General features: G+C 47.6%; 2 protein-coding genes across 2 annotated transcripts; one reads left to right on the top strand and one right to left on the bottom strand.

Moving 5' to 3' along the window:
* The first annotated feature begins 263 nt into the window (after positions 1 to 263).
* On the top strand, positions 264 to 4,481 carry LOC123452772. Its single transcript, XM_045129485.1, has 2 exons — positions 264 to 562; positions 3,878 to 4,481. The coding sequence occupies exons 1-2, from the start codon at positions 362 to 364 to the stop codon at positions 4,085 to 4,087; spliced, it is 411 nt and encodes a 136-aa protein (XP_044985420.1). The 5' UTR covers positions 264 to 361; the 3' UTR covers positions 4,088 to 4,481.
* Positions 4,482 to 6,153: 1,672 nt separating this feature from the next.
* Positions 6,154 to 8,306, bottom strand: LOC123452773. Its single transcript, XM_045129486.1, has one exon. It carries the CDS (start codon positions 8,289 to 8,291, stop codon positions 6,468 to 6,470), a length of 1,824 nt encoding a protein of 607 aa, XP_044985421.1. The 5' UTR covers positions 8,292 to 8,306; the 3' UTR covers positions 6,154 to 6,467.
* Positions 8,307 to 11,318: the final 3,012 nt, after the last annotated feature.

Below are 11,318 nucleotides of genomic sequence, written 5' to 3' on the forward strand. Positions count from 1 at the left end.
GAGAGCCGGCCGTGGGGGTCCTTTTCCACGGCCGGGCAAGAGGAAAAAGGATTTTCCTTCTTAATTCTTGCCTGATTAGATTGATACATCTCCTCTCTCTATATATAGAGGTTTACTTGACTCCCAAACAATGCACCCTGAGCAAATCTTAAGACTAACGGGCCAGGCCTGAGTACCTGATGGGCCTGATGTCCATTGGTACCGTCGGCCCATTCCCACTTCCAGCCTAGCGGAAGGTTCTATCGGACTAGAGACGATGGGAAAGGAAAAAGAAAAAAAAGAAATTCTTCCTGCTCGGCTGTTCTCCTCGCTCGAAACAGAGAGAAGAAAACCTAGAGGAGAAGAGAAAGCGGCGGTGGAGATGTCGATCCTGTGGGAGAAGAGCCGGGCGTGGCGGTGGCTGGTGGGGCGGACGCGGGACTCGAAGCCCTTCTTCTTCACCTTCGCGGCGCTCTGCGGCGTCATCCCCGGCGTCGTCGGCTACGGCGTCATGCAGCTCACCAGCTCCCGCAACGACAAGCTCGAGGCCCACCTCCGCTCCAACGCCCGCCCGGAGACCACGGTCAGCGCGCCTGTCCTCCTCCCCCCCTCATCGTTTAGCGGATTGCGTGCCGTGCTTGATCTGTCCAGACGGGCAGAAGAAATGTGGCCGGAAAGGGGATAGGATTTTGAGCCCCTTATCGATTATCAGACTGTGCGCCGTGCTTGATTTGTCCAGACGAGTAGAACGGGACTAGAAAGGGGATACGATTTTCAGTTGGATTTTTGAAGGTTTCCTTCACCTATCATTTGGGAACTTGATGCGTGAGGAAGAACAGACTCTGAGCTATGTGTAGGTACCTATTGCCCTGCAGATTTTTCTTTAATGATGGCAAGAGCATAATCGGGTGACCCTTACTGTGGATTTCAGTAACCTGTTGTCACAGTGGCTTTGTCATTTGCATCATGAATCAATTACTTCTAGTATTTGCCATTTTAACAACTTACGATTATTCTGCCTGTAACAACCCATTATTCACCATTAATTCACTACTCCCTCCGTCTCTAAATATAAGTCTTTTAAGAGATTTCACTAAGAGACTACATACGGAACAAAATAAGTGAATCTATACTTTAAAATATGTCTATATACATCTGTATGTAGTCTCCTAGTGAAACCTCTAAAAAGACTTATATTTAGGAACGGAGGGAGTAGATGTCTAGGTAGGGTAACATGTAGTGCTCTATGGTCGGGGTCTCCTCGGATTTTGGGGACACCTTCTGGGATTCTGCATCGACTGTTGAACCGTGTTATCGTGGCAGGAGATATTTAGCGAGGAGAAAAACAGAAATTGGAAGAATACGAGAAGAATGGGGGAATAGGTCACTGTTACTGCTTTCCTAAATAAACTACAATTGCAAGGATTGTGCAGCTCCATTTGATGTTCCTAGATATGAAATCAACCTATCACTCGTAGGTCGTAGCCTAATACATTGTGTGGTTGACTGAAGTTCCTATAGTTATCTGACTGCAACCCAACATGTTCAACCCGATTTCTAACCCTCTTTGACATCACGGTCATCCTCTGCCTGGACTCATGCGCCATTGCTGCCAGTAGAACCTTGCAGCTACATTCTCTGACACTTTGTTCTCTGATATTGCCAACCAATGCATGTCCACAACACTTGTGTATATTCAGCTAAATGGTAAAACAGTGTGTTTGTGAAGAGAGTTCCATGCATATACATATTGATTCATTCAAATTGGTCAAATAATATGCTGATTAGCGGGCATCCAGTTGGCTTCTCATGCAGTTGTTGCCTTTGATTCCGGAGCCTTGTGATCTCATCTTCTCTTTTCGGCTGTCTAATAGCGAGCAGAACGCATGGTTATTTTTCCTCTTTCCTTATATTTGTGTGCGGTGTGCCCCTCCACCACCTTTCCTCCTCTTCATGCTGGGTCACTTGATTACACCTTACGTACACGTAGTGGTTGCCAGTGTCAATGCTGGAGCATAATGAGTTGCTTTTCTTATGTGCTGCCTTGCCGTGCATGCATGAGATACACCTGTGCGCATTATGCCGGGTGTGCATGTGTTAGGTTGAGTTGGAGTTTTTGGTTATTACTTTGCTATATGAATACCATGACTGGGAAGAGACTTAAAATTGAATTTGTTCTGATGTCGAGTTGAAAGTTTAGATTTGATGTGAATTTTTTCCAAGTTGATGAAGGGACCCTTTGATCCAACTGGTTAAACGTGCAATAGCAATTCCCTAGTTCAACTTATTTAGAGTGGTCAGATTTTGCTTGAGAAATTATTTGTCTCTTGTGTGATGTAGCAGCATAATCTTGTAGTGGAACTGTAGCTAAGACATGCTGTGTTTTTCACCTATGAATCATTACACGGTAAATCTTGTATAGGCCAGTGATGGTTCCTAATATATCTTTGCTTTTTATTGGTTGAAAATGCGCATTATGTCATACATAATAACATACATCATCTCACCTTTGTGTCCTGTTAGTTTATGGAAATATATCACTCATGAATGTTTCCTTGGACACTGCAGACCGATAGAATGCATGATTAAAAAGATTGCCTTCATTACTCTTCACAATTTACATTGCATATGCTTATCTGGTGATAGCTACAACCTTATACCCCAATTGTTGAAAGCGTGGTGACGATTATTCAGACAGGGACATCCTCATTCCCATTACTTAGCTACAGTTTTATGTCCCACAGTCCCAGTGACTGAAAAATATGCAAATGGCTATCTGGACCGGGCCATACCTCTTGAAACAGAGATACACTGTCTTATATTGAAGACGAAAATGAGAAGGCCATTTCAGAAATACAGAAGGTTAATGTTCATGCTTGATCTATAAATCTTTAAATGTTTATCTCAAAATCATAATGGCCAGACCAAGAACCATGGACGAGTTCTCATGTCATGGGCAGCCAAAATTGCGTCAACAAACCAAGCAACAACCAAGGCATCATGGTTGCCAATTTTGTGGCATGCCTAAGTTGGGCACCAACGAAACAGCCCTTGGCCCTTTAATCACATCTGCAAAAAAGGGGTATGTTACATTAAGTATGTACACATGTACCGTAATCACTCCTGAAGCTAAATTGATAAGGAACCGATTCATAAATGGTCCTTAACTTTAAACCACTGCATGATTTTGATTGTGCTAACAGATGATTGTTTGTTGTGTGAACTAAAATATGCAACTGTCATTTAGACACTTTGTTTGTGCTGGGAGATGGCATTTCAGTGCCTCTTTTTTAGTATCAGTATATCCCATCTGTTCAGTTTTATTGTGATAAAATAACCTTTTGGTCTACTCTGTACTCACTGTTTATTTTGCCATTGCAAACAACCTTGAAATGCAAGATCACAGTGCCAAAATACGCTTCTAGCAGAATTTTTGTGGGGAATTTTTTTGCAGCTTAAATAAGTAAATATATTCTCCTAGAATATATAGGTTGATAAATTTTGAGGAAGTTACACACCCTAGCAGTTTGCTGCCAGGTAATATATGTCCAGTCCATGGATATATCATGGTTGAATAGTTGCTGCACTGCCAAGCATCTGTAAGGAATTTTTGTTTACTGTATGTTGCCAAACAATTTCTGGTTAGCAGCTCAGCATGTAGTATCTCTCTTTGCCAGCATACAAGTGATTGACATCTATTTGCACGGGTGAGGTTTTAAATTTATCTTTACTTAATAGCAGACCTGATATCCAAGTTTTGTGTTATCCTCCTCAGTATTCAATCTATCCCCACTTCCCCAGGTGTAATACTGTTATGTACATTTGTTGTGGTTTGCTGGTGTTTCTCCTCATATTCTTATGATTTCGTTTCCACTAACAATGAACACTTGAAAAACAGATGATGGGACAAATCAACAGGGAAAGGCTGGCGGAGTTTCTAGGTGAGATACAAAGGAAGGAGGACACAAATGACAGATACGTCGCTGCTCTTAAAGGGGAGACGCTGACAAGGAAGCCCTATGAACGCATCCAGCCCGTCCCCCAGCAAGCTGCACAGGAGAACGCGAAGGACCAGAAAGCTACCCAGGAGAGTGCCAAGGCAAAGTGATTGGTGCATGGTTGATGACCGGGGTGGGTGAAATGTGCTCTACTAAATGAACATAAATGGGCTGTAGCTCCAAGAGCTTAATGAACTGCGGACCTTTTTCTGGAAGCATCGTTATCTACCTATGTTTCGATTGGTCGTGGCACTGCCCCATACAAAAAACCGAAAAGATGACGGCATTGAATCATGTAAATGTTTTACGTGGTACCAAATATTTTAGGAACCTTCATACTTGTTAGTCGATATCCTGGTGGTGTTGTCGCGTCGTTATTTATTTCACTTGGCGAACATATCGTGCATCTTACGCTTTGTTCTTGATCAGAACTTTGATAGCATTTACATCTTTGAGGCTGGTGTTAAATCTTCATTATATTTTTAATTACTATGTTCTGTGTTACTCTGAAGTGTTTGTTCTTGATCAAAACTTTGATGGCATTTACATCTTTGAGGCTGGTGTTAAATCTTCATTATATTTTTCATTACTATGTTCTGTGTTACTCTGAAGTGTATCGCCAAAGAGGCAGAGCTTCATGGGTTGTGCTAGGGCAGTACACAACTCCACCGACACAGTGCCTTGAGAGCAACCACAGTGCCTTAAGCCCTTGAGTCTCATGCTGTACAAACGGTGCGAAGGAGGCCAAGCTGCTGTAGTGAAGTTATTTCGTACCGAATCTAGTGACGAAGAAGAGACTGAGATGAAGCTTGCAAGTGAAGAATGTTACTAGTGACAGAGCCAAAGGCAAGGTCCCACACCTCCTCAAGCTCATGAGAGTATGAGACTCACCCACGCAGGGATAACAGAGATGAAGATGGAGATGATCTTAAGCATGGTAACAGGGATGGCTAAGGACATTGCCATGACTAACGAGAGACATGAGAAGATGTGGCGAAAACAACAGATGGTGTATGGTCACATTCGGCCGGCATCAGGTTGCAAGTCGGCAAGCCGGCCGCATGGTCGAATTATCGGAGCATCTTTGGCAGTGGTGCATACAAGCTAGTGACCCTAAGGATCTCCTCAGATCCTCTTTATTAGTTGAAACAAATGAACTACTAGCTTTTTGAAAATTATTTCAATTTGGAAGGTTTTTCTTTTTGAATAAAAGGGGTCTACCTATACTCCACTTTTTATTAATGAAGCAAAGACAGATACGGTTGAGCAAACATCTCCACATCGGCAACTAACAAACTACTTCCTCCGTTTCTAAATATAAGTCTTTCTAGAGGTTTCAATAGTGGATTACATACGGATGTATATAGACATATTTTAAAGTATAGATTCACTCATTTTGCTCTGTATGTAGATGACTAATGAAATTTCTTAAAAGACTTATATCTAGTAACGGAGGGAGTACCATTTAAAGGAACCAGGCTAAAGAAAAGTCTGACCGCGCACTACCACTTTTATTACAGCACCCCTACTGAAAATAAAACAGCAAAAGACTAGAACAGATTCTACTTGATGTTGATCCCAGTTTCGGTTGACGGAATCTTCAATCCAGGCAATGCGAAGTAGTCCCCCTCGGCATCGGTCCAGCAAAAGGATGAACCGTCGAAGAAGAGCCGTCTGTGTGTCGTCGCAGAGAACCATCCATTGTTGAAAAAAGCCACGCAGTTTCACAAGAATGCAGTTCAAACTTTTCCTTATTCGAACCACCCATTGATTTTGGAAGCTTAGGCCGTTTGTTTGACTTGTCCTCCCTCCGTTCCTAAATATAAGTCTTTTAAGATATTTCACTAGGTGTCTACATACGAAGCAAAATGAGTGAATCTATACTCTAAAGTATGTCTATATACATCCGTATGTGGTCCATTAGTGAAACTCCTAGAAAGACTTATATTTAGGAGCGGAGGGAGTAGGCGCTAACTATCATTTGATCAGGAGCAAATTGTTGCTGAAAAATTGGCCGTGTACAAATTGGACTTAGGAAACCAGTTTCTTGTTGGATACTTTCAAGTTTCAACAAGATGAGTAACGTTCGATCAAACAAACTTATCTTGCTACTGACGTAGCGATTTCTCTTCTGTCTTGCCAGTAGCCACCGGCGAGTTGAGCTGGAGTTTTCATCTTCATAATGAGCTAATCAAGCAGCGTCAGGTAAATGTTTTTAGCAAGTTTACACGTCGATATCAACGGGACCTCCGATCAACTGCTACTACTTAATTCAGTCGCCTTCCTTGCAACACGCCACTGACAGCTACTTATGCATACAACAGCAAAAAAAAAAAAAGACCAGCACCTCTGTATCTGTAAAAAGTAAAAAACAGACGGCCACTACTAAACAGTTACGGAGACTAGGCAGTAGTTAAGTGAAGCTCCTGCAGTAATTAACCCGCAGCTCCTTCCCCCGGTTGACCGGACTTGATCGAGTCAACCACTGCACTACTCCTTCCTCCCGTTGACCGCACTTGACTCGCCGTCGGCGTCCCTGAACTTTGCGTAGATGTCGCTGCGGTAGAACTTGCGGGTGCGCCAGACGAGCACGAGCGAGACGAGCGCGCCGGCGACGGTGGCGGCGGTGATGATGAGGAAGGCGAGCTTGAAGCACTGCACGCCGATGCAGGTCTTGTCGCCGGCGCCGTCGAGCGTGCCGCCGTGCTGCCTGGCGGCCTCCACGTCGTAGAGGTACCCCGCGACGCGCACGTTGAGCGCGTATGCGCCGATGGGGCTTGCCACGGATCCGAAGTTGTAGAGCGTGGAGTAGTACTTGAGCCCGAACACCTCGGAGATGATGGCGAAGAGCAGCGGCCACTGCGCCCCGAAGCAGAACCCGATGACCACCGACGCCGCGTAGAGCGACTGCGGCACGCCGAAGGCGATGAGCAGGTGGCCGACGCAGGCCAGGAGGAGCACCAGGGTGAGCATGAGCGGGCGCGGGAACTTGTACCGCGCCAGCACCGCCTCCGACGCGAACCCGGCCGTCACCCTGCCGGCGTAGTTCCAGATGCTGATGAGGGAGATGAAGGTCTTGATGCTCTTGGCCGGGTACCCCAGGGACTGCCCGATCTGCCCCATGTTGTCGATCGCCGTCAGCGTGCCCCCCACGCCGCAGATGGTCGCCAGGAACAGCACCAGCATGTCCACGCTCACCAGCGCCTGCAGGATCGTGTAGTCCTCCCCCTGCGCCGGCGGGCTGAACATCCCTTTTAGGCATGACCCGAAGCAGCCGCCGGAAGCCGGCGTCGAAGCCGACGTTGCGTCCTCTGCTTTTGTGGCGGGCGCCTCCTCTGTTTCTGCTTTGGCGGCCATTTGCAGCGGTGCGGCTGGCGGCTTCTCGACGGTCACCGTCGGGGGCACGAGGAGGGACTCCTCGAGCTCACGCTTGATCCTGTACTCCTGCTTGACGACGACGGCGAGGGGGAGGAGGAGGATGAGCATGAGCGCGGTGGCCGACACGACGAGCGCCGGGTGCGAGAGCTCCATCTGGTTCTGCACCACGATCATGACGAGCACGTACGTGGCGAGCGCCATGGAGATGTAGAGGAAGCAGTAGAAGGGGTCGTTGCTGGTGGCGGCCGTCTCGTCTTGGCCGCGGCGGACGGGGCGGTGCGGCATGATGCGCACGGTGTGGACGAAGAGGATGGAGACGGCGGCGGGGAGCCATGCGACGAGCAGCACGAGCGACTTGGCGTCGTCGCCGTAGATGGCGATGTAGAGCTGGGTGAAGATGGCGCCGCTGAGGCCGACGAAGCCCTTGAGCAGGCCCAGCACGACGCCGCGGCTCTCCGGGAAGTTCTTGACGCAGGTGACGAGCGCGCCGGTGTTGGCGAAGGACTGCGAGTTGGCGCCGACGCAGATGTAGACACACATGAGCCAGACGGGCGGGCGGGACGTGCGGCCGTCGATGGCGAGGTAGATCATGAGGTAGCCGACGAGGTTCATGGCGGCGCCCATGGCGAGCACGACCCAGGGAGGGGTGACCTCGTTGATGAGCCCGGAGAGGACGCCGACGTTGGCGCCCAGGTCCTTGAAGAAGGCGAAGGTGTTGAGGGTCTGCTGGTCGTAGCCGAGGGCGGACTTGAGCACCTTGGAGTAGAGCCCGAAGATGTAGGTGGCCCCCGACGCCGAGAGGATGAGCAGGCAGGCAAACACCATGAACCACCGCCCCAGCACCACCTGCCGCGCGAACCGCGCCGTCGCCACCTCCCGCACCGCCGCCGCCGTGCACCCGTCGCCGCCGGACTGCGAGTGCGAGGAGGACACCATGGCTCTCCGTGTGTGGGCGCGCGCTGCTTGTCTGGTATCGGGCGCATATATACAACGGAACGGAATGGGTGGACGGCGATCTGATCGATAGCTAATCTAATCGTCTCGTTTAATGTGGTTGGTTAGTCTACTAATCGTTGGTTAATTGGGGGAGTGTCTGCGACGACGTTGACTCGCAGGTCTCCTGTGCTGTGGCGCCGAGGAATCTGGAGGAGCACGCGCGCGATGCATGGTCAGCATTCCTTGCCGTCCATGGCGTGCGTGCAAGTGACGGCAAAATTGACAAAAATGACCCCTCGGACGAAAGAACTCACAGAGTGACTCCTCGGGGGAAATATTTCTCCGGCCTGACCTTTTTGTGTGGCGTCCGACATCTAGGCGCCACACTACACTGTGTGACGCCTAGCCGTTCGGCACCACACCCCCCGACCACCTGGCAGGGAGGGGCCCATCCCCCAGGCCGTGTGACGCCTAAGCCTCAGGCGTCACACATTGTAATGTGTGGCGCCGAACGCTTAGGCGCCACACATGGACTTAACTGGCCACGGGCCAGCCCCCTCCCCACCCCCTCCCCTCCCTCATTCAAACAGAAACTGCAACTGCGACGACGGCAGGCTCTCACCCCCTCCCTAATCCCCTCCCCCATCTCCTTCAGATCTGGTGATTTCTTCCTTGGATTGATCCCCCAAGGTAATCTCCTCCCCTATCCCTTCCCTTTCCCATCCTTCAATCCAAGTGTATTAGGTTTTGGTTGAGTAGATTGATTTTAGTAGATTGATTTGAGTAGGTTCTTAGGATTTGACTAGTTAGGATATGAGTTAGTATATGAGTAGATGAGTAGTAGTAGTTCATATTTGTAGTTAGTATATGAGTATATTAGTAGTAGTAGTTCATATTTGTAGTTAGTATTAGTAGTTAGTAGTAGTAGTTAGTATTAGTAGTTAGTATATGAGTATATGAGTAGTAGTAGTTCATATTTGTAGTTAGTATATGAGTATATGAGTAGTAGTAGTTCATATGAGTTCTTAGGATTTGAGTAGTTAGGATATGGTGAATATGAGTTAGTATATGAGTAGATGAGTAATTTGAGTTCTTAGGATTTGAGTTCTTAGGATTGTAGGATGGTGTAATTTTTTGAATATGAGTCTTATTTGAATATTAGTTAGTATATGAGTATATGAGTAATTTTTTGAATATTAGTTAGTATATGAGTAGATAAGTAATTTTTTGTGATTTGTAGGATGGTGTGGCTTCTGAATAATGTTTATGACGTTGAACACCGGGCCTATTTCATGTCGGAGAAGAAGATGGTAAGTAGAAAATGATTAGTAGATGAGTAATTTTTTGAAAATGTAATAAACACTTGATATCTTCTTCTCCTATATGTTTGCAGGAGCTTACGCCCTTGAAGATCCGGTCTCATGGGGCATCCTCTGTAATGCAGTACGATGAGCGGTACACCCCGTACATCGAGATGACCGGACTCCTTCCATTCGTGCAGTTTGTGAGTCGGTCAACTCCCAATCTGAACGCTGCGGCAGTCACATCACTTATTGATCGTTGGAGGCCGGAGACACATAGTTTTCACCTCCGGACCGGAGAGATGACGGTTACTCTTCAAGATGTTTCCATGATCACCGCTCTTCTGATCGAGGGGAAGCCTCTATGTATGAGCACTGATTCCGAGGGATGGCGGCAACAAATGGAGGCTCTTATTGGTATGTCGCCGCAGGAGCCGGAGGTAGAAGATGGAGGGAAGAAAGATAGAGTCCCGGCCGACGCTCCTTTCACTTGGATTGCCGCCAACTTTGCTCATTGTCTAGAGGACGCAGATGACGAGGTGATCCAGAGGTATGCTCGCGTCTACATGTGGTACGTCATCTCTAGGACTATCTTTGCTGACGGCACAGGCAAGAATGCTCCATGGATGTGGCTGAAGGCGTTGACTGTTTTCGACAACAAGTTCAGCTGGGGCTCGGCCGCACTGGCTTACTTGTATCGGCAGGTAATAAATTGTTAGTATTAAGTACTCTCTGTTATCTTTTTCTGCTAAACTGATGCATGTTTGTTGTTACTTGTAGTTGGACGATGCTTGTCGCAGGACGACAAAGGACGGTGGAGTTGGTGGTTGTATGCTCCTACTTTCAGTATGGAGCTGGGAACGCCTACCTGTTGGACGCCCTAAAAGCTCACAGTGGAATACCTGGGATGACCACGGCAACCCTCTACGGCAACCTACATGGGCTTACATGTGGGACTTGGTATCGGAGGTGGCAAGCGAAGTGAACCTATTGTACAAGCAATACACCAACAAGATGGATTCGCTTACCCCCGAGCAGGTAAGATGGTTTCAGAGTTGACTTCCAGCTTCTATGTTGTGAGTAAAATGAATTGTGCCTTTCATCTTGTGTTGTAGGTTGAATGGGAGCCATATGGTGTCGGGCCAAACTTTGGTGATGCACACACGTTCGACCTGAATTCACTATGCGTGCAGGAAAGACATCTTTGGCTAATGCGTTGTCCCCTAATATGCAATTGGGCGGTTGAGTTTCATCTCCCGCATCGTGTGATGCGTCAATTTGGGTACTTTCAGCCACACCCGCCGGAGTGGGTGGACACGGACACACAGCTTCACAGGTAACAAAAAATAAGTACTGATTAGTTTTGTTCTTAGTGTTGAGCGAGCTACTGATGTGTTTTGTTAAAAGCAGGTTGGATAGGAGGAGGCAGCGAAAAATCAAGGATTGGCAGAAGCATCATAAGAGCTATGTCGTTATGTTCGAGCAAAGTGTGCAGGCAGCTTCGAGCATACGACGAACCCAGTACCGCCAGCATTGTCCTCTTGCGTTCAGCAACTACTTAAGATGGTTTCAGGCGAGTACTCGTGTCGAGATTTGTCCGCCGGCTTACTAGGAGGACATATTGGAAGAACCCATAAGTACGATGCACTTGTCCAAGGCCGTTACAACAAGTTGATTCACGAAGGGTACCAAACTTCCTTCGCCCCTGTGCTGAACTTTGTGGTAA

Source organism: Hordeum vulgare, chromosome 5H (genome assembly GCF_904849725.1).
Source record: "Hordeum vulgare subsp. vulgare chromosome 5H, MorexV3_pseudomolecules_assembly, whole genome shotgun sequence".
NCBI lineage: Eukaryota > Viridiplantae > Streptophyta > Magnoliopsida > Poales > Poaceae > Hordeum > Hordeum vulgare.